Below are 24,089 nucleotides of genomic sequence, written 5' to 3' on the forward strand. Positions count from 1 at the left end.
ATATATATATATATACAAATATATAATACCATGTAGTACGTAGGTCCTTTTAAAGATCCTCAAAAATATGTAGGATGCCCTGGAAAAGCAATATTGTAATTGCTTTGATTGAGTACAGTTGACAGCATGCTCATGCGTCCGTATTACTCCATTATCGGCGCTTTGCTTGTTTTTTGTTTTTCAAAAGATGAGCATTGAGGTCCCATCAACGCATTATACACGAACACCCTTCTTCTTCTTAAACAAAATATAATAAAAGAAAGTAACCAGTTGGCTACTATCATACAAAAATGAGAAGATTTTTCCCTAATCAAATGGAAGCAGAATTTGATTAGCCACATTTTGCTTCGCTGTCCAAGAGTTATATCATTACTTAAAAGGAACTAATATTGCTGAGCTTGCAAATATATAATGTGGATCAAACCAAACATTTCCATAAAGAAAAATTGGTGAAAAAAGTTGTTCTTTTCCTTTAATGTCTCTCTTTCGATAGCTGTAAACACATAATTATAAGCAAAGAGACGCTTCACATATATACTTCAAATTTCTATGGAGGTAACACATTGTTTAGTCTTTGTTACTACACTCCAATGTGAACATACATATTTGAAAATCTACCATAGGACGGAAAAAGTTGGTGTCAAAATATTGCATATATACAACCTGTAAAGCATTTCACTACTGCTTTGTTTATATTTTGTGTGATAGAAGGCTCATAGTTATAGAGAAAAAAAAATGTAGCTTAAAATAGAGAAACAAGTCATTCTAAGGTCAAAAAAGAATTAGATAATGTACTAATAGTCTAATATGCAATCATGGAATGTTTCCTCACTTCTCATGCTAAGTCCCACCCATTTATTTTCCTTTTTATTTTGTGTGCTAATCAGCCCCCACCAATTCATCATTCACTTACTTTTGGAGCCACATTTCTCCTTTGCTGTCCCAAATTTAATTTTTATTTTTTTTTGGCCCATCGAAGTCATGAAAACAACGTCCAATATCGATCACAATACATCTAATATGAGTGATTATTGTTCTCATATACCATACAAACTGCAAAGTGTTCACCCATAAAATGTGGGACTCAAACATCATTGTCGAAAAGAAAGGTTGGCCACAAAAATAGATAAATGAGTTGAACAAAATTCGGATCCTAACCAACAAACATATGTTAGCTTATTTAAGGCGCGACCTTCAATCTTCTCTATGAAAATAATGTCAGAATGCCCAAGGGTTCACATTCTATAAATTCTATAAACATTTAAATAAATATATTGCAACAAAAGCTATATACTATAAGATGGATATGTCCATTAATTTTCCGGAATTTTTGCTTTTTTTTTCCTGGCAAATGATTATGTTCCATTGTTCAAACTACAAGTGTGAGAAAGTCAAATGAGCGTAAAATTTGATTCAAATATGATATGAAACCACATATAAGAGGAGAGAGGGAAAAAGGAAAATCTTGGATTTCTGAATTTTACAAAAGGAGCATTCTTGGACAAGTTTTTTAAAGGAGCGTTTTCTTGTCCTCTCCTGTGACATATCTTCCACTCCAAATTACAGTACACCTTTTGATGAGGACGTTACAAATTACAAACCACAATATTCACATCAAACAAAAAAAAAAAATGAAAATAAAAATGGAAACTAAGTTGGCCTTCCCAAAGATTTTACCAAAACTATTCACCAAAGAAAATTGTAAAAACGTAAAGATCCCACATATAACTTTTACTTAACAAAACCAGATTCCGAAAATCACTCTTTGCAATAACACAAAATCCGACAAGGATTCCGTCACAAATATAAATCTCTGTACTTTATATCTTTGCATTCTCTATACTCTCTCTCGCTCCCTCTCTACAAATTTTATCGAGAACCCAGAAAACCATTTTTGATTTCACCATGCAAAATATATTCACAAGTTCTTAGACTTTTTTTTTTTGGGTGAATTATACATCATTAAACATGGGGTCTGCAACATCTTCAATGGCTGCAAAATTTGCGTTTTTCCCACCAGACCCTCCTTCTTACAGAGTGTACGTGGAAGAATTAAGCAGGAAAATGAGGATATCAGATGTTCATCCCAGAGAAGACGTGGACGTGATGAAACTGAGCACCAAGAGAGGAAACGAGATTGTGGCCATGTACGTGAAAAACCCATCTGCATCACTCACGCTTGTTTACTCTCATGGAAACGCCGCTGATCTTGGTCAGATGTATCATATCTTCACTGAGCTTAGTCTTCATCTGGGTGTTAATCTTATGGGGTTTGTCATAATTACTTCACTTGGGTTTTCAATTTTTTTTTTTTAAATGATAGTTCTGATGTTTTAGAGGGAGGAAAAAAGGGATGTTTTTGCTATGAATTGACAGTGTTCTGTTTGTTGTTATGTCCAGGTACGACTATTCTGGGTATGGACAGTCTACTGGAAAGGTATAAATATTTTTGTGTGCGCGCAACTTTTTCAAGCCCAAAATCTGAGCACGTGTTACAATTGTTTCAGAAATGTAAAGGAAAAAGTCAAAGAGGAAAGAATATGATAGATTTGACTTGTGGATATAGAAATCACTTTGCATTGTTTCTCATAATCTGTTAGTTTGTAACATGATTTTCTTTTTTTTCGCCTTTTTTTTGTTTGTTTTACCAATTATTAGCCAAGTGAGCAGGACACATATGCAGATATAGAGGCTGCATATAAATGCCTTGAGGAGAAGTATGGAGTGAAAGAGGAAGACACAATACTGTACGGACAGTCAGTTGGAAGTGGACCTGCTTTGGAATTGGCCGTCAGATTGCCTCACTTGAGGGCTGTGGTTCTGCACAGTCCAATCCTTTCCGGTCTTCGGGTCATGTATCCGGTCAAGCGCACTTTTTGGTTCGACATTTACAAGGTTTTTACACATGTTCTCTTTGCTCTTATTGCGTACAGCATAAGTCCTAGTGCTTTATCTATGAAATTCCGTTCCTTACTTAAAGGTTTACTGGCCTCCTTGTGGTGCAGAACATCGATAAAATTCCGCTTGTCAACTGCCCGGTTCTGGTAATTCATGTGAGTGAGGACTCTTTTCCCTGCATTCTTCCACCAAGTAATGTTTTTGACATTCTTTTTTCCTGCATAACACGGCTTTGTAACCTTTCATTTGTGTTGAGAATGTGAGACTGAACTGACAATGATGGATTTACACAGTTCTAACTCTAAGAGGGTTTAGTTAAAGGTATCATTTTTGACATTGCTATGTCGAATTTCGTAGGGCACTGAAGATGAAGTTGTGGATTTTTCCCATGGCAAGCAGCTTTGGGAGCTCTGCAAAGAGAAGTATGAACCCTTGTGGCTCAAAGGAGGAAACCACTGCAACTTGGAACTCTATCCGGAGTACTTAAGGCATCTCAGAAAGTTCATAACCGCCATCGAGAAACTTCCATCCGTTCAAGGCTCAACCGAGCAGGCTACAGATAAACCCGAGAGTCCTTTGAAGACAGCAGACCACAACACAGAGAAGTCCAGGCCTAGCACTGATCATAGAGAAAAGTCTAGGACTAGTACCGGGCAAAGAGAAAAATCAAGGCTCAGCACAGACAGCAGAGAGAAATCAAGAACCAGCACTGACAAGAGGGAGAAGTCGAGGAGGAGCATTGATCGGTCCGGAAAGGCAAGGAACAGCACAGATCAATCGGAGAGAGCACGAAATAGCTTCGACCGGTTAGTTTAATCATCGAAACTTTAACTGTTTTCCTTAGTTAAGATATATGAAAGAAGTAAAATAGTTTTTTCTCACGTTGTTAGTAGAAGAGAAATAAAAGTTAAAAGAAAATGTTAAATATAAAGCATTTTATAATAATACTCTAATACAAATAAAAATATGAAAAATGATAAAAGTTAAAGACCCGTTTGGTAATGTTTTCAAAATGGTTTTGTTTTCAGTAGAAAAGTAAAAAAGAAATTGTTTTAAAAATTATTCTGAAACCGATTCTGAAATTACGTTTGGTTGATCTTTTAAGTATAATAAAAATGTGAAATCGTGTTTGGTTATACTTATAAATTTTTTTTAGTACATGTAATTAATAATCTTAAATTAATATATTAAGTAATTAATAATCACTTAACAAATAAATATTAATATATTAATAATAATAGATATTATCATTAATGAATACATTAATAATTAAACTATATATATGATAAATTAGTATGCTAAATAAATAAAATATAGTAATTAATAATCAATTATGAGTAATTATTATGTTACCAACATACTCATATTTAATAGTTTATAAGTAATTAATTAGCGTGTTAATAAAAAATAATTAGTATAGAAATAATTTATTAATATTCTATTTACTAATTAAATAATTAACTTTTAGTCACATAATTAAACAATTAGTTTATTAATTACTCATATTTATTATTGTTTGTTTTTTATTTATCAAATATTTACTAATTAATAGATATATTAATAATTGGTTTTTTATTTAATAACCTATTATTAATTATTCTATTATTAATATATTATATAATTAATTTTTGACAATTAATCTTTAACTAAAGAATTAATTACCATTTATTATTTATTATCTTTATTAATAAATTACAAATTTAATAATAATAAATTAATATTTAATTGATAATTAAGTAATTTCTTTCTATTTATTAGTTATTAGTCATATCTATTTATTAATTATTAATTAATATGTTACATAATTAGTAATTAATAATAATTTTTTAAGATAACATTATTGATAAATACTAAAAAATAAAAACGGAAAAGAAAAAATAACCTTAAATCGTTTTCTAGTTCCTTCACAAGAACAATTCTCATTGTTTTTTGTTTTCGTTTTCGCTTTTAAAACATTTGCTAAATAAATGCGGTTTGCATACCATTTTCATTTTTGTGCCTCAAAAGACATGCGGAAACATTTTCCAAAACAACAAAAAAGCATTTCCAAACGCACCATAAAATTCTTACTTTACACCTCATTTATTTGTCAAATTTTTTCCCTCTTTTTTATTCCCAAAGTTAGAAGCATTAAAAGTTGGTGGGTCCCATAGATTTTCATTTTTCTTTCTTCTTCATTTCCTCTCTACCAAACAACTTAAAATTTCAGAGACGTTTGGTTCATGGATTAGAATCATGTGATTAGAATCATTTTCGATTTATGTGTATTTTTTGTGAGAGAAAACACTGTAGCAAATCATGAACCATGATTCAAATCATGAACCATGATTCAAATCATGGTTTGAATCCTCTGACCAAACATTTTCCCTCTTCAAAATCCTTCCTCTATTTTCTTTGCTCTCTCTTTTCCACCCTACCAAACACACAGCTACAGTTTACACTTGAGCTAGAGAAAGACATGACATTTACTGTTGCAAATTGATGATGGCAGCTTAGGAGACATGGTGAGATCGGTCGGATTGTGTAACGTTGATTGTTTGAGGCAGGCAGCTTCAGAGGCATGAGGTTGAAAATTAAGGCCAAGTTCTTGATACTTGGGGTTGTAAATTATTTTCGGATTCTGTGTTCGATTGATTAGTTGGGATATTGAGCTGTTGGCAGTGACTTTTTTTTTTTTTTTTTTTGCCCCCATGTTACACAGGACCATGTAGCTTGCCACCTGCTTGTCGTCCTTTCTCTTTGATTTCTTTTGCTGGGCTGATGTGGAATTATGAATAACAAAAGTAATAAACATGGCAACCGTGCATCTCTCTCAATTCAGGATACTTGTACTCGATTTTTAGTTCTTTGTTTTTTTGATTCGGTGTTGGGCCAATGGTTTCCATTTTATTCAAGAAACGATCGAAACAATCATGATTTAAATCCTTGCTGGACACAACACACATTCACGTACCGACCACTGAGCAGGGAGTTTTAGTTTTCTGCATAGGTTGATAACAACTTAACAAAAATGTTACATTACTAAATCCACGTCAAAAGAGACAAATATGCATGAAGTCCTCATTCGACTTACGTAACATCTTTCTCAATCTTTTGGTAGATGGCTTGTTTTTGTTTAAGGAGAGAAGATTTTGTTTTGGAAAATAAATTTGCCCAAGTGGTGGTGCAAAAGGTAGTCCCTTTGGCTAAAATTTAAACCTAATTTTATTCTAGGAAAGAAACACTGCTTATAATCACCTATCTTTGTTCATTCAAAAGGAGGAAAAAACAAATAAAACTCCTTAAATTACTGCTATTGCTTGATCCTTTAACCAATGGAAATGGACATTCTTGTTCATTTCACCGATTCGTGTTTAGAATTCGAGTTTTATTACAGTAAAAAGCTCTTAAAAATAATTACATCTAATTTTTTTATTACAGTAAAAAACTCTCACAAAAAGTTACATCTCAACTCGAATTAAAAACTCGAATCAGCGAACTAAACGGGCTCTTAAGCACTTCTAATGCCAAATTATAGGCTTTCACTCATGCAATTTTGATAATAGCGTCTTCACATATCTCATCTTGGCCTTGCTTTGTGCATGTAGCTCTTCAATTGAAGAAGAATTAATACAACATAAAGTAGTGAATACAAATGCAAAAATTTGAAGTACTATTTTATTTTTGGTAATAGATAGACAAAAAAAGTAATTTAACTTTTACACAAATTCTTGGAATATTTTTCAAAAAAACAGTTTTTTTTTTTTTTTTTTTGGCTAACGAACACAAAAAACCGTTCTAAATTTATTTGGCAACTCCCTAAAAAAAATCATTTGAAAACTTTCATTTTAAAGGCACTATTACTAATAATAATATTTTTGTTAATACTAAAAGCTCATTTGACATTGTTTTTAGAAGTTACTTTTAGCCTTTTTTTTTAAAATTACAGAAGTCAATGTGTTTGATAAATCTTATTTTTGTTTAACAACTTCTAAAACTATTGTCAAACAACATAATTTGAGAATTAGATCAATGATTATTTTTACACAGCTGCTTTTGCTGTTAATATATAAATTTATTAAGATAAATAAAACTTAATTCTCTATATACCCATTTTATTTTGTCAAAATATAAAAATATATATTTGTAAATATTTGTTCAAAAATTGAAAATCTTTAGTAATATACAATGTTAAACTTTACTCAAATATCTTTATAATTATTAAAAAAATTTAAAATGACAACAATAAATAAGAAATTTAGTAATTTTTTTAGAAATGTTTTAATTAACAAATTAAAATTATTTAGTATTTTATTATAAAAATTTATATATAATTTTATACATTATTTACTAAACACTTAAATTTTTACTTTCAGTAATCACAATCTCGTTAAAAATTTACTAACAATTACATACTTCTAGTGATGGTAACTTCTAAGAGCACAACAACAACAAATATTTTCAACAACATTTTCAACCTTTTATGTTGCGCACTTTTTCCTAGCAGTCCATCGAGAGATATAATAAATTGTGAAATTTTACATTAAAATTTATAAAATTATAAATTTAAACGATAATTTATGAAATTTTAAAATTTACTATAAATAGTTTGAGTTTATAAATTTTAATATAAATTATCACAAAATTTAAATTTCACAAATTATTATGGCTTCGTTCATTTTATCGATCTGAGTTTTCAGTTTTAAGTTTCTACAGTAAAAAACTCTTAGAAAATGTCACATCTAACTTTTTCTGCTACAGTAAAAAGCTCTCAAAAATATCACATCTCAGCTCAAATTAAAAACTTGAATTCGCAAAGTGAACGAGGCCTATAACTTTTACGACTTAATTTTTTGAGTTTGTAAATTTTAACGCAAATTCGGGCCTGTTCTTTTGTCTAAAAAAACTAAAAAAAAAATAACTCGAATTCCAACTTTATTCAAGTTCATATTTTTTTAAGTTTTAACTTAATTTAACTTTATTCAAGTTATAATTTTAACTTAAATTATAATTCAAATTTAACTTAAAAATTACACTCAAATTACTAAAAAAAAGAGGCCCTTCAGTGTCCAACATTATAATGTCAAAACTGGTCTTAAGTGAAAAAGAAACTAGAAAATAAAGAGGAAAGAGACAAGAAAAATTAAGCGGATATTGCGGTTGCTGAGATGGCAGAATCTAGTCCTCTCAAAACTCCCACACGAATGCCTCCTAACGAAGCCTCTCATTGTTCTGTTTTTTTCTAGAACTCTCCTCTGCTTTCTCTCTCTCCAACTTGAAGAAAGCGTCTCCCTTAAACCCCTCGCAAGGGTTTTTGAGTTCTACACATTCAAAACGCACCCAAAACATAGATAGGGATATCGTTTCTATCTGCTCCTGCGTCTCTCTCTCTCTCTCTCCCTCTCTCTCCATGGCTCCGGTTTTGAGCAGAAGCTTGGCCACGGCATCTCTGGCTTCACTCCCCTCATCCTCTCCTTTCACAGCCAGAAGAAGCCCCAATATCTTCAGCTTGAGAAGTGCTTTCGTCCCGCCAAATGGCCTCAGAAGAAAGGGACTTTCTTGCAGTGGATTGAACTGGAAGCTCCAGAGGAGAAACGGCAATTTTGCCGTCCGTTGCGAGGCCACCGTCGCTGAGAAAGAGGCCGCCGACGCCTCCGGCGAGAAATTCGAGTACCAAGCCGAGGTGGGTCTCCTTCAATTTTGGGGTTTTAATTAGTTTTTGATTGAAGAAATGTTGAAATTTGGAACAAGTTTAGAACTTTGTGTTTTGGGAGAAGTTCTGATAGGTCAATTCTCAATAATGTTGAATTTGAATAGAAGCCCAAAAAAAAAAAAAAGAAACATAGTGGGAAGTTTTTGGGATTTGTGAATAAAGTCTAATGTTTGATGAAATCGTGAAATTTTGTGTGTTTTGTTTTGTAGGTCAGTCGACTTATGGACTTGATAGTTCACAGTCTGTACAGCCACAAGGAGGTTTTCCTTCGAGAGCTTGTCAGGTAACTTTTCATATCATGTCTAAAATTAATTTAAATACCTTTTTTTTAAAAAAAAATTTCATATTAGTTCATTTCTGGTATTCAACTTGGTGTTTCTAATCTCTGGGATATGGTGTTTACAAGTCATTAGTCATACTATATATATGCATTTGTGTTTCATTTCTATTTGTGTGATGAATTTGTTTATTTTCTCTTTTTCAGTAATGCAAGTGATGCCTTAGACAAGCTGAGATTTTTAAGCGTGACGGAGCCGTCTCTGCTTGGAGATGCTGGTCAGCTAGAGATCCGAATCAAGTCTGATCCTGACAACGGAACTATCACTATCACGTATGATGAGTTTAAAGTTAACTTCTTTCCAAGATAGATGGGAGTGTGTTTTTGAAATGGTATTCTCTGATATTCTGTTTTGCAGGGATACTGGTATAGGAATGACCAAGGAAGAACTTATTGATTGTCTCGGAACTATTGCTCAGAGTGGTACTTCAAAATTCTTAAAAGCTTTGAAGGTATAACTTTTCCCCGTTAATACATGTAAAATGTATTGTTTTGTTTCTACCTGAATGAGTTTTAGTTCTTTTAACTCTTGAAGCTTACTCTGTGAATCCTGATTCTTGACAGGAAAATAAGGATCTTGGTGCAGACAACAGTTTGATTGGTCAATTTGGTGTTGGTTTCTATTCGGCTTTCCTTGTTGCTGAGAAGGTGCGGTGTGTTTTAACATTTGAAAAGTGCTTTATTGGAACTTCATACTCTTAGTTGCTCATATGACGCAAATAGATTTCTTGGAGTTTCTAATCATGCGTGTACATTTAGGTGGTTGTCTCCACAAAGAGCCCGAGGTCGGATAAGCAATACATTTGGGAAGCAGTATCTGACAGCAGCTCATATGTGATCAAGGAAGAAACTGATCCTGAAAAAATGTTACCTCGTGGAACACAAATTACACTTTATTTAAGGGTATTACACATCTTTATTAACTTTATCACAGGAAATTTACTGTAGCTTGATTTGATCTCTTAACTATATTCTTTACCCGCTTTCCATAAATATAACTATATGTGTTTACCCGCATTCCATAGTTTTAAAAGGTTTATCCAGCCATTTCTACTCTCTTGGTTCAAGTGAAACATAATTCACGTTCATTTGTTATGGAGCAGTAAATTTGTTCACATCAATTCTGCACATTTGATAATGGAATCCTAATTTTGATTAATCAACTTTTGCAAAGACTTCCCAGGTTAGTCAAATTCATTTTTAAAATTTCTCGTCTTTTGTCTTGCAGCCAGATGACAAGTATGAATTCTCAGAGCCAACCAAGATTCAGAGTTTGGTGAAGAATTACTCGCAGTTTGTATCTTTCCCCATCTACACATGGTTGGAAAAATCAAGGACAGTTGAGGTGAGAGCTCATTTTATGTTGTAACAATCACTTTCCATGTGTTGGAAGGCTATTCTCTTTGCTTCAGTTTGTAGTAACAAAATTGGAGTTGATGATAGGTGGAAGAGGAGGAGGAACAGAAAGAAGGAGAAGAAGCAATGCCGGAGGTAATTTCTATGGGATTCTGGATTGTGGAGTTTGCATTTATTTTATTATTTTTTGGACATTGAAGTGGTTTATTAAACTGGTTACAGGGTGAGAAGAAAACGAAGAAAACAAAAAAAACTGAGAAGTATTGGGACTGGGAATTAACCAATGAAACAAAGCCAATATGGGTAAGTTTGTTTCCTGTGCTCTGGGCTCCTGATATATGATACAAATCATCAAATGATATCTTAATGTCCAAGCGACAAAACAGTCAAATGGTTTCTGTTTGTATATCGGTTGTTTGCTTCTGCCGTGACAAAAAGAAGAATACTACGAGTTCTACAAGAAAATGTAAACCTTTTCTTGTTTTCCCTGTTTCTGTTGGGTAAGTAAACCTTTTCTTGTTTTCCCTTGTTCTGTTGCAGATGCGGAGTCCGAAGGAAGTTCAAAGGGAAGAATACTATGAGTTCTACAAGAAAACGTTCAATGACTTCTTAGACCCTCTTGGATACACTCATTTCACAACTGAGGTACTTTATGGTTATGGTATTATATTGTGCATGATATAATCTGGTTTAGAGTTTTAACTTTACTTTGAAAACCACAGGGTGAAGTGGAATTTAGGAGTGTTCTTTATATTCCTGGAATGGGTCCTCTCAACAATGAGGATGTTATCAACCCAAAGACGAAAAATATTCGTTTGTATGTTAAGCGCGTCTTTATCTCAGATGATTTCGATGGTGAGCTGGTAAGTTTTTTCACACTAATCCTTGCTTTTACCTTATGTAGGTTTGGAATGGTTTCTGTGGTGTTGCGCATTCTTCATTTCTAGACTCCTAATGGGATATTATATCTATGAATTTGGATAGGAAAATGACCCCTCTCTGCTTAATGTCTGCCAACTTTTAGCAAGGAATTTTGATGGTTACAAACACATTTCATATTGTTCACCAAACATGGTGCAAGTTTGTTTCAAAAATAAGATTCTCTCCCTCACAACCTTTTGGGGAGCAAAATACTTGAATACATTGTCGATGTTTTAATTCAGATTACAGCCAATTTTGTTATTCAATTGTTTTCTTCTATTGAGAAATAAAGCTTTTGACTAAGAATTGAAGTTCTTATATGACAAATTGAGCTGTCAAGTCTAATGTAATTTATTATGTTGTTTGGTGCCTGCTTTTTCTACTTGTACAAATCCTCACAAATATTAAATTTGAGATTCCTTTTGCAGTTCCCTCGGTATCTGAGCTTTGTCAAGGGTGTGGTGGACTCTGATGATCTTCCTCTTAATGTTTCTAGAGAGATTCTTCAAGAAAGTCGAATTGTAAGACTTCCTTATTTTTACAAATTTCTGAGAATCTCCTGTTTTATCAGGAATTTGATAGCATTTCTGTTGTTTAGGATTTTGCTATGGATTTTTTAATCTTTTGTTATTTTCTTAGAGGTGTATGTGTTTTCAATATTTCATATTTACTTTCTCGTCCATTTTTCCCCCCAATCTTTAGGTAAGAATAATGAGGAAGAGACTCGTGAGAAAGACATTTGACATGATCCAAGAGATCTCTGAAAGCGAGAGTAAAGAGGTCAGGGATGGCAATAAAATTGTTTTTATGGTTTTCGTCTTCGTGACGGTTAGTTATTAACTTGAAGATATGCTGAATAATTGAACTTGGTTACAGGACTACAAGAAATTCTGGGAGAACTTTGGCAGATTTTTAAAGTTAGGATGCATTGAGGATACTGGAAACCACAAACGCATTACGCCACTATTGCGGTTTTACTCTTCAAAGAATGAGGAGGAGCTGACAAGCTTAGATGACTATGTTGAAAATATGGCTGAGAACCAGAAGGCAATTTATTATTTGGCAACGGACAGCCTGAAAAGTGCAAAGTCTGCTCCATTCCTGGAGAAGTTGGTTCAGAAAAATATTGAGGTATGTGTTTTGCAAGACTAAACCATCACTAGAGTAGTTTCAGTTTCTCTCCTCTTCTAAACACCATATTGAATTATACTAACAATAAGAAAAATTCATTACACTTTTTTATTACTGTTTTTGATGAGATTATTAAACGAGACTGCTGATTTTATGTGAGCTTTGCTACCCTGGTTAATTGATGCAATTCTTTTCACTTAGGTGTTGTATTTGATTGAGCCCATTGATGAAGTTGCCATCCAAAACCTGCAAACCTACAAAGAAAAGAAGTTTGTTGACATTAGCAAGGAAGATCTAGAGCTTGGTTGGTGCCGTTTTTCTATATACACATTTCTGAAACATGTGAAACAGTGGCTTTCCCTTCCTGTTGCTTCTATATACATGCTTCTCAAGAAAATTTTTAAAATTGTTAGGTGATGAGGATGAAGTAAAAGAAAGGGAAACCAAACAGGAATACAATCTTCTTTGTGATTGGGTAAAGCAGCAACTTGGTGACAAGGTGGCTAAAGTCCAAATCTCAAAGCGTCTGAGCTCGTCTCCGTGTGTGCTTGTTTCTGGCAAGTTTGGTTGGTCTGCCAATATGGAAAGGTTAGTCGTGGACAGTGTTGTGGATTTAAGCTCGTATATTTTTAGTTATTTAGGCTTCTGATCAAAATGTTTATCTAATCTCTTCTGCAGATTGATGAAAGCACAGGCTCTTGGAGATACTTCTAGTTTGGAGTTCATGAGGGGGAGGAGAATACTGGAAATAAATCCAGACCATCCCATCATTAAAGACTTGAATGTGAGCTATTAAGTTCTGCACTTATTAGTTTTTGACAAAGCTTTGTTATTACCAACTTAATCAAAACTCAAGAATGTCAGAGAGAGAGAGATAGTTAACTTTAAGAACGCTGCATAACGACGGACTAACGATTGTCACATATAACCTTGTTATAAATTTGGCACAAGGGACTTGACATGTGAATTTGAAATTTAAGTCAACTTATTAACTTCAAGTGGTATTTCTATTGCAGGCTGCGTGCAAGAATGCCCCTGATAGCAGTGATGCAAAGAGAGCCGTTGATCTCCTCTATGATACAGCCTTGATCTCGAGTGGATTCTCTGTAAGATATTAAAATACTTATCCACTTGTGTTATATTTCCCAATTTCATGTTGAATATGTATCATTCATAATTTGCCATTTGGTCTTGCAGCCCGACAGCCCAGCAGAGCTGGGAAACAAGATATACGAGATGATGGCGATGGCCCTTGGAGGAAGATGGGGTAGATTGGAAGAGGAGAATGCAGAGGCAGCCGAACCTGATGCCAGTGCAAGTTCCAGTGAAGCCGTGGAGACAGAAGTGGTCGAGCCTTCTGAAGTCAGGACAGAGAATGATCCTTGGAATTAATGAGTGATTAAATATCGATCGAAATTAGAAATTTTAAGCAAACAATTTTGTCACTGCTCCAGCTTGCGAAGTGAAATAACACATACAATAGTCTGGAGGATAGATCCCATAAAAAGGGACGACATGCATAAAAAGGAAGTTGAGGATGTTTTAGCAGGAGAGACTCGAATTTGTGATGAGAAAGAAAATTTGTTCTGCTTCTAATGATTTATAAAGCTGGTTTTATATTTAAAACTTTCACTCTCTTTTCTTTCCTTTTTCTCCCCTATAATTACTCTTCATTTAAATGGAACGTGAAAGTTGCAAATGTGGCAGGTTAGTTTTCACTTAGTTTTTATATTTGGTTTGCATAAAAAGGAAGTTGAGGATGTTTTGGCAGGAGAAACTTTTGAATTTGTGATGAGAAAGAAAATTTGTTCTGCTGCTAATGATTTGTAAAGCTGGTTTTATTTTTAAAACTTTCACTCTCTTTTCTTTCCTTTTTCTCCCTTATAATTTACTCTTCATTTAATATACAACTATAATATAATATACAACTATGTTATAATTACAATATAATATATTATATATTTAATATAATACGATATAATTATTATTATATTATATAATTATGATATGGAATATAATAATATTATCAAAATAGTTAATATAATTATATTATCATAAAACATACCATAATATTATATAAGAAACAATAATATTTCAGTTATAAGATAATTAAAAATTACAACTATATTATATTATATTATAATATAATATATAATTAATATTATATTACATTAAATAAATTTATTATAATTAATACATCATGTAGTCATAAAGTGTTTAATAAACTATAATTGATAATAATATTAGAATTATAAAATTATATTAATATTTAATTATATTAATTATTATATTATTACTAATATAATATACTATAATTATATTAATATCATATAATATTATATAATAAAATAATAATATTTGAATTATTAATATAATTATGATATTATTTGTTACAATATTACAATTATATTATATTATATATATTATATTGTAATATTATTATATATTATATTATAAGATATAATTACATTATAATATATTATTATAAAATATTAAATAAGTATATAATAATTTATAACTATATTATAAATTATATTATATTATATCATAATATTTTTATTATATATTATATTATATTACAATTATAAAATATAATTAACTATTATATAATATGTTGTAATTATATTATAATATTCAAGGATAATTACGAAAGAAAAGAAGAAAATAGTTCGGAATGGTTATTCCTCACATGTGAGGAAGGAATAATGATTCACTTAAAATAGATAAATGACCATTCATTTTTTTATAAATCCAACCAAAAATCATATTTGAATTTCATTCTATTCTAATCATTTTCTTTCCACCCAACCAAACATCATATTTGAATTTCATTCTATTCTATTCATTTTCTTTCCACCCAACCAAACGCACTTAAAGATACAAATTTAAGGCTTGTTCTTTTGTGTGAAAAACTCAAAAAAATGCAACTCGAGTTACAACTTTATTCGAGTTCATGTTCTTTTAAGTTTAAACTCGAGTTCAAACTCGAGTTTAGGACTAAAACTCGAGTTCAAGTTTTCCCTTCAACTCGAGTTCAGAAACTCAAACTCAAATTAATGAACAATATTTTTTCTATTCTTAAAAATAATATAACTTTTTCGTTTTAATTCTGATTGAGATGATTTTTTTTCTATACGTTGACAACGAAAAGACGAATAAAACCCGACCCATATACCCTATTAAAATTTTTCATCAGCATTGAGTTTTTATTAAAATACTATCTAAATACAAATTCAAGTTTTGACTCACTCAAACACAAACTCAAAAAGCTTCTTATCTCAAACCATAACTCAAATGTACACAACTAAATACAAACTCAAGTTACAAGTTCAACTCAAGTTATAACTCAAATTTAATTCAAGAATTATACTCAAGTTAAATTTCAAAAGAACAAGCCCTTAAGGCTCATAGAAGAGAGAGAGAAAGAGAGAGAGAGATAAAAACTTTAGACAAATTGTTTGAGAGAGAGAGAGAGAAGGAGAGGGAGATCAAAGATAAAAGTTTTAGATAAATTGTTTAATGCTAAAAGATAAAAGCTTTAGACAATTTGTTTAAGAGAGAGTAAAAAAGGATAAAAGCTTGTTTAATGCTTTAACATGTTTCCAGGTAGAGATGGTAACAAATTTGGAATTAAGTTATGCTGTATTGAAGCAAAATGATAAGGATACGTCAAACAAATTGTTTTTTCTTTTAATTCGGTTCTTTTAAAATTTTTTAATTTTTTTAAATTTTTATTTTTTTGCTAGACAATCTTTTTCTGGTTGCTTTCGATGCACTGTGCGGTGTGTGAAGGTTCTAAGTTTCAAATCATTACCTTGATATAGCAAAAGCTATCAAAAGACTGTTAGTTGTTGACTCTTCTAGTTAAGTTTTTCTTTATATATATATATTAAAAAAAAAAAAAGTCTTCATATCTCACAGTGCAATATACAGAATATTTTCACAGATCACTGTCAATTGTGGTCGATTTTCTAACAATGGACCTCATCAACAAGTAGCAATCTTAGACACAATATAAAGGCACAAACTATCAGAAATACACCGCCGAGAGCTTGGCAGGGTGGTAAGCCAACTCGTGTTCTGCTATAGTAAATCATAACTTAATTAGGAAAAAATTACATATTTCAATAGATAAGTCGCAAGAACCATGCAGCTGCAACAGACTACGCTAATGAGTCTCATCAGTGATTTATCATGTGTCCACTCCTCAATGAAACTAGACTCTTTGGATATAAAAAAGCATCAACTGTCCGTAGCAACACCGAACCATGAGTTGGAAGTTCCCGAGACGTTTTGGTACGAAGGTTATATGATACAATTCGACCATCTCTAGTTTGCATTAACAGCACATCATCCTTCCAAAATGCTAGAGGAGAATAGACGCATACTAATGGCCCTATTGTAAGATGCTTGGTCCAATAAGTAAAACCCTCAACGCCACCAAAGTTCTCAACCATCACCCACATTTCAAAAGACGTGGAATGGTACGAGTTTTCTGGGGAGATGAAAAAGACTACTGATTCATTCCATAAAGCAAGCTTCCATTTTTTTCAATTACACTTTTCGGCATGTTGAAGGCGGGCCTTGGCATCGTGGTGGGAGTGCTTGCGTTTGCACCCGGGGTCCAAGGTTCAAATCCCGGAAACGGCCTCTCCTTCGAGGAGTAAGGCCGCGTACATATGGGATTGAGCTTTTCCCCGAGCCTGTCATAGTACGGGAGCCTCTTTGGCACTAGAATCCGCCTTTTTTTACACTTTTTCGGCATGTTGTGGCAATTGTATGCAATGAAATTCCTCTTCAGAAAAGTCAAATGAAAGAACCATAGCCCCATAATCTTTATGTGGCGTAACAATATTCCACCAATAATAAACACCTCTGTGATACACCCCATTGTCGACATAACAGCATTTACCTTTCAAATCAATCTTAACTTCCCTCCAAGAATCAGTTCCAAAACAATAGATCGTAGCTCTATTTACCTCAACATGAGACATAGAGCAAAAAAGCTTCACACATTTGTAATCATTAGCTTTTGGATCATATCCAAATCCAGCTCCTGAAAATGAGAACTCAAAGGGCGAAAGACAAGGTGTGCGTAGAAGCTTGTATTCTCCAAGTTCTGGATTGCACACGACAAACACCTCGTTTTCAACAGAATGGCGATCACAAAAGAAAATAATTCTGTTACAAGAAGAGCTTAATAAATTCGCCAGAAAATCCGCTTTCTCCGTCTCTGGAACAGGTGGGAAATTGATTTCTTCAATATCACTAGGTAGGTGGCCATCGTTACTGCAATCTCTGTCGTGGATTGTAACGACTGACGATGCTTATTTTAAACAAAGATATGTGTCCTGACTACTGAAGGATTTCTTTTCCCACATGACGAATAACGTTACAGAAGATGGATGTTTCCCACATGACGAATAACGTTACAGCTTTTCAGAGACTTGGGAGGCACCCTCAAGAAGATTTCCTCCAGGACATCTTCAGGCAGATTATGTAAGCTCATCATCTGCAGTTTCAAATTAATTCTTATTTAATCCAAGATCAAAATCCAAGAAGGCAAATTGCAAAAGTATTAGCTAAAAGCCAGTATCATAAACAAGTTACATTCAAATTATTCACTTTTGGCTTATTATAATTAAGAAAGCATTAAGAACTGAATAAACAGAGCAGTGTCAATAAAAGCAGGAAATTACCTCCAAATCCTCATCGTTTCATATTTCTTTATCTTTAATTCACAATGAATGGGGATTAATCCCATATTAGATTGCATATACGTGGTTCGAATTCCACTTCCCTAACTAACCTATCTTCTCTGTAATCTCAATGTAATAAGTCGTAAATCATGAAGAACAATAAATGATTAACTGGTTGATAGCCTATGATTGAATAGCATATTACAGGAAAAAATAAATTATTCCATGTAGTTTTTCAATTATCGAGGAGGAAGTAGTAATATTCACTAACTTATTTGACGAGTTTCGAAAAGTTGGTTGAATAAATTGACATTTAAAAAAAAAAAAGAGTAGATAATGTCTTTATTACCATGCTTGATGGCAGGTTCTTTTCAGAAACTTTTGCTTAAACACAGAACAAAGTTCATAACTTTTGAGAAATCCTTCCACTACAGATTACATAAAGCATGTTTAAGGTCAAACATAGAGGGAAAAAAGAAGCCAAAACAGAAAACATATAACTCATCAAGGTTTAAGCGCTTACTAGTTAGGATTTGGCAGATATCGGTAAGAAGAGCAATAAATTAATAAATAAGTAAATATGGCTGCTTTTAAACTCCGCAGTGGCTAGTCGAGAAAGCCGACTGGAAACAGGACAAAAAGATCGCCCCGATAGAACTGTACCGAGAAGAGACCACAGACGACAGCGGCGACAGAGATCTCCGTGGTGGTGGGGGGCGGAATCTAGGGTTTCCGTAAGAAGATGACTGTCATTTCACTAATTTAAATTTAAAATTTAAAATTTATTATAATAAAAAAATTTTAAAAATAATTATATTTAATTTTTTTATTATAATAAAAAATTTTCACGTAAACTCGTATTTTAATTTAAATTAAAATTTTAAATTAACGAATTAAACAAACAACTTTTAAATACTTTCAAACACGTTACAGATTTTAAAGATTTGGGTGTGGAAGTTTTTTCTTCAAAAATTACGCATTTATCTAGATTTTTTTAATAATTAGTAATTTATAGTTTAACAAAAACAAAAATTAAAAAGAATCCCCAAAATAAAAGAAATAAAAAAGATGTAACCCATAAAAAAAAAATTGTAAACTCATAAACTGAAAGGAAAAATAAAATAAAAAATAAAAGAATGCGCGCAATAGGAAAAAAACAATTATAAGGGCAGCGGTTGATGAAGGGGGAAAAAAAAACTAATGGAAAAAAAAAAAAAACAATTATACTAATGGCCCTATTGTAAGATGTTTGGTCCAATATGTAAAACCCTGAACGCCACCAAAGTTCTCAACAATCACCCACATGTCAAAAGATGTTGAATGGTACAAGTTTCCGGTGGAGATGAAAAAGACTACTGATTCATTCCATACAGCAAGCTTCCACATTTGCTTATTACATTTTTGGGCATGATGCGGCAATTGTATGCTATGAAATTCCTCTTTAGAGAAGTTCGGGTTAAAAATCCAGCTTGTGTTAAAAATCAATACTATATAAAGCTACTAATTTAAAACTATTAAAGAAACAGTGTATTAAAAGGCAATTTCATTGTAATACAGATGTCACATTGAAATTATCCCGCAGCATACCAAAAATAAATAAGTAAATAAAGCCTTAAGCTCAAAGTTGGCATTGCCAGTACTAAAAAAAAAAAAAAAAAAAACCAGTTTTTCTGTCTACATTGGTGAAAACTGAAAAATCCTTGCTTTACATGTAACCACTTCTCTCTCTTTATATGGGATGCGACAGTGTTGTAATATTTACAGGAACGCAGTTTTCCCGAGCCAAAAAAAAAAGGAAAGGGTGAAGTTGAATTAAAGTTTTTTTTTTTTTTTTGTCTGAGTTGAAAAAAAAAAAGAAGCAGCTTGAACGGAGGGCAGACTACCAAAAGTAGCACAGAATCTGAAATGGGTATCCTTTTATCTCTCTTGCCTACTTTTAATTGGTTCTTCATCTGAAATGGGTATTTATTTTGCTGAAATCAATAATTATTTTTTTTAATCTGAAAATCAATAATTGTTTTGTTTGTTATAATTGACTGCTTCTTTGAACTGTCTTTTTTAGTTTCTTTGTCTTAGGAGAGTTTTCTTTGTGCAAGTAAGTGAGTAGTTGGTACTTCAAAAGTTGTGTTTTTTGGCTTTGGAAATGTTAGCTGTTTAATTCCTGTGATCCTTGTTGTTGTTCCTTTTCGGTACATACACGTGGATTATGCTTTTGATAGAATGTCTGTGAGACCAATTTTCCTTCTATTCTAAGTTTCAAACATTAGAAAAACTTGCGCTTTTTTTTTTTTTTTCATTTTAATTGAATGTTTCTTTTATTACCCCGCCCTTTTGTTATTCTAATTCTGTTTAGATACTGTTTGATCTACTAGGAGCAACTCGGGGTGGTCAATGTTGGAGGCTGTTGAAGAAAAGGAAAAGAAATGCCGCGGTAAACCATGGTTTTGAAACCCTCCTTAAATGTGTAAAATAGGCATTGCCTTTTCCGAATGTTAGCGAAAGGATTCTGATCTTGATCGAGCCAAAGGAGCTTCACAACAACATGGTGAATCAACAAAGAAATAATACTGAACCTCAACAGAAAGGAGATCAGAAAGTGCAACTACCAACAAGACTAGTGGAAAACGTGGAAAACAAGGGTTTCAAGCTTCAGAACCTACAAAAGAAGAATACATTCAGGCCAGATCTCGAAGAGGCCAGGCGAGTAGGCGGCAAATAGCCATAGTCTTGCAGAGAGAGAGATTTTAAGCGTGAAGTTGGTTTTAGTTGAATTCATGAAAACTCTTAAATACACATGTGGAAGTCTGGAATAGAGCTAATTGATTCTTGGCTATAGGTAAACCGGAAAAGATCAGCGAGAGGAGGAAGTTTCTTCAGGACCTCGTACCTGGATGCAGCAAGGTGATTTTTTTTTTTTTTTTTTTTTTTAAAATAACCATTAGTATTAGCACTCTTATGACTTGTCAAAATTTTTGGTAGCATTGAATATGATGTTTGCAGGTCACTGGTAAGTGGTAAGGCAATGATGTTGGTTCAAATCATTAGCTATATACAATCACCGCAACGTCAGGTTGAGGTATGGGATTTCCATTTCTGCATTTCTTCTAAGAATTTGTTTTCCCACTATGTTTCATATAAGAACTGTCATGCCTTCTCTCATATGTTGACATTTCAAAAAATCTTGCTGGGCTAAACTCTAGCATCAAAAATTTGTGTATCATGGCAATATATGTATCTATATAGATATACATTTGGATGGTCATTCATTATAACGTTCAATGGTTTCTTTTAGACCTTGCTATATGCACAGATATAAAAGTGGATAAATATTTAGCTAATATTACAATGTAAAGCCTCAGATAAGTTGTTGGATTTCTGGGCGATTCGCATTTATGCTTGGAAGTTTTGTGCTCATGATCTGTTAAAAATTGTATCTGATACTTATAATCCAACTTTTGTTGTTACAGCTTTTATTGATGAAGCTTGAAACAGTAAAGCCACGTCTAGATTTTAACCTTGAAGGGCTCCTTGCAAAAGATACAAGTTTCTATGCTATAATCCGCGCGTGTCAGCAACCAACTAGTGGATCAAGATTTCCCTCTCTAGTTTCCCTTTACACTACGTTTCTTTACAGAGGCTTCAGTCCCGGACCGGTTCTTCATCTTTTCTACTATTTTCTCCAGAAATGCCTGTGGATTATCCTCAACTACAATGCACGCAGCAACGGCAGCTTATTCAGGCAGGCCTTCCCAAATGGGGTGCTCTTCTGTTCAGACATACCTCGGCAAACAATTAGTTCTCACTTGACACCTTTGCCCGGAGGAATAAAGGAATCTACTCAGGTACCTTTTAGTTACAGTTTGAACTTTCAATGCAAAAATAGGTTTAGATTAGCATTTTTCAGAAGGTTTGTGAGACATTGGCATTAAGTTTAAAATTTTGTACAACATTGGTGTTCATAAACAATTAGAATGGCATCTTATATATTAAGTAGGAGCACTCCTATTTCAGACACAAAAGTAGGCCCACTTGTGAGGTGCACATGGGTATTGGGACAAAAAAAGTTTTCCATTGAGTAGCACTTGTTTCTATTTGCATTGTCTTGTTTTCTGCAAATAACCTTACATAGGATACTTTTGACTGCAGCTACCAAATGTGTGGGCAGATGAGGTTAACAATGTCGCCTAAATGAGGTTTGAAACCAGAAATTCTCCTAATAATAACCACTATGTCGATGGTATAGTTGGTTTTTTTTTTTTTTTTTTGGCTCCTTGTAAGAATTTTGTCTGATATTTCTATGAGATCTTTTTTTTCTTTTATTTTTGGTTATGATATGTCTTCTCGTCTGCTGCATTTGCAGGGTCTCTACCGGCCTAGCCATGTGAAAGTTGACCCTTGATTTGATTATCCTCTTTGTTGTAAATTTTGTGCTAAAGAGCTCTATGGTGGCCCATATATTACACACAACCAAACTTCATGAAATGATGCATTCTCATGTTAACAAGAACTCAAGGAGATTAACATTAGAATGTTTACTAACACAAATTAAGCTCTACCTGAGAAGATGCCAACATCTCTTTTATGAGGCGTTATGTATTGTTGTATATACAAGAAAGGGTCATCTTTGTTTTAAGGGAATGCTTGAGAGTTGAGAATGAAAGAATGTATAGATTGAATTATGAAGATATGAAATGAAAATGTTATGATAATGGCAGGGTGTAGTTAACAACAAAATTGCGATGGAAATTGCTATATTCTATGCTGATTAATAATGTAATAAACAATTTATTCTCATTTCTTCTTTTGATGATTTATTTATCTTTTACATGTAGCTCGTGTGATGTTTTATAAAAGCTTCCGACTTCCTTCGCACTGCCTACCACCATTAACAAAACAAAAAACAAAAAGCTAAGTACTTTGTAAATAACATGCATAAACCTGTTGCAATTGGTGGCCCAACCTTTCTGAGCTCGTGCGGGATTCATTGAAACATGGAGATCGCGAAATGGGAGTCTCTTATGGTCTTAGGGAATTAGAACCCCAAAATCCTGCGAACTATTGGCATGTTTCGTCTATAGGTTTAAATATAAAATTTGAACATTTTGAGAGAACATTGTGACAAGAAGTTTTGAATTGTCATTTAAACTATAAGCTAAATTAACAGCATCTATATCTTGCTCTCAATCTCGAGCGACTTAACGTAAATGGGACGAAAACAGTAAATTCATCAGAGTACAGAATCAATAAATTTGTATAACTGTTTCTTAATTAAATTCATTACGAACATCATTTTGATTATTATCTTTAAATATTATCATCTCGCATATAACATTTATATACAATATTTAAGGTCATATAAATAATCATAGAATTTTCAGTGATATTCATAAAATATTAATAATATATGCGCATAAAATAATGAATAAACTATTTTATTAAATTAATAATAAATATTCTATTACATCTCATGCTTTTAGGACACCAGCATAATAAACAAAAAATTAAATAAAAAATTATTTTTAAAATATTCAGACTTTTAGTCTTTTTGAACAATTTATTTAATTTTAGTGAATTTTTAAAGTTTTAGAAGTTATGCTGTTTAATTTTTAGTAAAATGTTGTTTAAAATAAAATACGTATTAATAAGGATAGTTTAATTTCTTAATAAAATTTTATTGGTCAAGGATCTTTTATGCTACTTTTAATTATACATATATTTCTATAATCTATCGTCTATAAATCTATAATAAGAGGGAAAATGAGAAATTTCAAAATAATATAAGGGACATTTAAGAAATTTTCTTCATGTAGTTTATTTCAATTCAAAGTTTTATCATTTCAGATCTAATTATCTAACCACCGTTTGTTTAGGTTAACATAGTTTTTGTTACTTTCGTTTTAAAAAAAAAAGTATCAAAGTCCAAATTTGCAATTTCACAACTTTTCGCTATATAATAAAAGAATCAATATGTAGACACTGTGCATTTTGGTCGTCCAAAACGAACGTTTTGACTCTTTTTTCTTTTTCTTTTTTTTTTCTCGCTTTTGATGGGTTT

General features: G+C 32.5%; 4 protein-coding genes across 5 annotated transcripts; 3 read left to right on the plus strand and 1 right to left on the minus strand.

Annotated features, from left to right (window-relative positions):
- The first annotated feature begins 1,968 nt into the window (after nucleotides 1-1,968).
- On the plus strand, nucleotides 1,969-5,656 carry LOC21409152 (protein ABHD17B). Of its 2 annotated transcripts, XM_024162515.1 has the most exons (7): nucleotides 1,969-2,270; nucleotides 2,401-2,437; nucleotides 2,659-2,895; nucleotides 3,006-3,053; nucleotides 3,256-3,704; nucleotides 5,390-5,463; nucleotides 5,600-5,656. In XM_024162515.1, the coding sequence occupies exons 1-6, from the start codon at nucleotides 1,969-1,971 to the stop codon at nucleotides 5,460-5,462; spliced, it is 1,146 nt and encodes a 381-aa protein (XP_024018283.1). In that variant the 3' UTR covers nucleotide 5,463; nucleotides 5,600-5,656. The 2 variants fall into 2 exon arrangements, with proteins under 2 accessions (XP_024018283.1, XP_024018284.1); XM_024162516.1 differs by lacking the exons at nucleotides 5,390-5,463; nucleotides 5,600-5,656 and having other exon boundaries at nucleotides 3,266-3,434.
- A 2,453-nt stretch (nucleotides 5,657-8,109) lies between these two features.
- LOC21409153 (heat shock protein 90-5, chloroplastic) lies at nucleotides 8,110-13,965 on the plus strand. The gene is made up of 19 exons (XM_024162468.1): nucleotides 8,110-8,560; nucleotides 8,800-8,873; nucleotides 9,075-9,200; nucleotides 9,286-9,379; nucleotides 9,492-9,575; nucleotides 9,687-9,830; nucleotides 10,156-10,272; nucleotides 10,371-10,418; nucleotides 10,506-10,586; nucleotides 10,824-10,928; nucleotides 11,006-11,146; nucleotides 11,633-11,725; nucleotides 11,907-11,984; nucleotides 12,081-12,335; nucleotides 12,537-12,639; nucleotides 12,749-12,923; nucleotides 13,014-13,119; nucleotides 13,352-13,441; nucleotides 13,533-13,965. The coding sequence occupies exons 1-19, from the start codon at nucleotides 8,288-8,290 to the stop codon at nucleotides 13,725-13,727; spliced, it is 2,382 nt and encodes a 793-aa protein (XP_024018236.1). The 5' UTR covers nucleotides 8,110-8,287; the 3' UTR covers nucleotides 13,728-13,965.
- A 2,280-nt stretch (nucleotides 13,966-16,245) lies between these two features.
- On the minus strand, nucleotides 16,246-17,847 carry LOC112090659 (F-box/kelch-repeat protein At3g06240-like). The gene is made up of 3 exons (XM_024162547.1): nucleotides 17,769-17,847; nucleotides 17,088-17,661; nucleotides 16,246-16,880 (listed from the first exon to the last, which is right to left on the minus strand). Exons 1-3 carry the CDS (start codon nucleotides 17,845-17,847, stop codon nucleotides 16,517-16,519), a joined length of 1,017 nt encoding a protein of 338 aa, XP_024018315.1. The 3' UTR covers nucleotides 16,246-16,516.
- A 2,729-nt stretch (nucleotides 17,848-20,576) lies between these two features.
- Nucleotides 20,577-22,775, plus strand: LOC21409154 (transcription factor HBI1). The gene is made up of 6 exons (XM_024162548.1): nucleotides 20,577-20,738; nucleotides 20,871-20,935; nucleotides 21,014-21,110; nucleotides 21,502-21,876; nucleotides 22,181-22,227; nucleotides 22,395-22,775. The coding sequence occupies exons 1-5, from the start codon at nucleotides 20,577-20,579 to the stop codon at nucleotides 22,220-22,222; spliced, it is 741 nt and encodes a 246-aa protein (XP_024018316.1). The 3' UTR covers nucleotides 22,223-22,227; nucleotides 22,395-22,775.
- The last annotated feature ends 1,314 nt before the right edge of the window (nucleotides 22,776-24,089 follow it).

This window comes from Morus notabilis, unplaced genomic scaffold, assembly GCF_000414095.1.
Source record: "Morus notabilis unplaced genomic scaffold, ASM41409v2 Scaffold73, whole genome shotgun sequence".
Taxonomy (NCBI): Eukaryota; Viridiplantae; Streptophyta; class Magnoliopsida; order Rosales; family Moraceae; genus Morus; species Morus notabilis.

Coding starts and splice junctions, on each gene's coding strand:
- LOC21409153 (XM_024162468.1), top strand. CDS start 8,288: ATGGCTCCGGTTTTGAGCAGAAGCTTGGCCACGGCATCTCTGGCTTCA. Junction 8,874..9,074: donor TTCCTTCGAGAGCTTGTCAG/GTAACTTTTCAT, acceptor TCTCTTTTTCAG/TAATGCAAGTGATGCCTTAG. Junction 10,273..10,370: donor AAAAATCAAGGACAGTTGAG/GTGAGAGCTCAT, acceptor AGTTGATGATAG/GTGGAAGAGGAGGAGGAACA.
- LOC112090659 (XM_024162547.1), bottom strand. CDS start 17,847: ATGATGAGCTTACATAATCTGCCTGAAGATGTCCTGGAGGAAATCTTC. Junction 17,662..17,768: donor TCCCAAGTCTCTGAAAAGCT/GTAACGTTATTC, acceptor GTTTAAAATAAG/CATCGTCAGTCGTTACAATC. Junction 16,881..17,087: donor CCACAACATGCCGAAAAAGT/GTAAAAAAAGGC, acceptor TAATTGAAAAAA/ATGGAAGCTTGCTTTATGGA.
- LOC21409152 (XM_024162515.1), top strand. CDS start 1,969: ATGGGGTCTGCAACATCTTCAATGGCTGCAAAATTTGCGTTTTTCCCA. Junction 2,438..2,658: donor ATGGACAGTCTACTGGAAAG/GTATAAATATTT, acceptor ACCAATTATTAG/CCAAGTGAGCAGGACACATA. Junction 3,705..5,389: donor GCACGAAATAGCTTCGACCG/GTTAGTTTAATC, acceptor TGATGATGGCAG/CTTAGGAGACATGGTGAGAT.
- LOC21409154 (XM_024162548.1), top strand. CDS start 20,577: ATGGTGAATCAACAAAGAAATAATACTGAACCTCAACAGAAAGGAGAT. Junction 20,936..21,013: donor TCGTACCTGGATGCAGCAAG/GTGATTTTTTTT, acceptor AATTTTTGGTAG/CATTGAATATGATGTTTGCA. Junction 21,111..21,501: donor CACCGCAACGTCAGGTTGAG/GTATGGGATTTC, acceptor TTGTTGTTACAG/CTTTTATTGATGAAGCTTGA.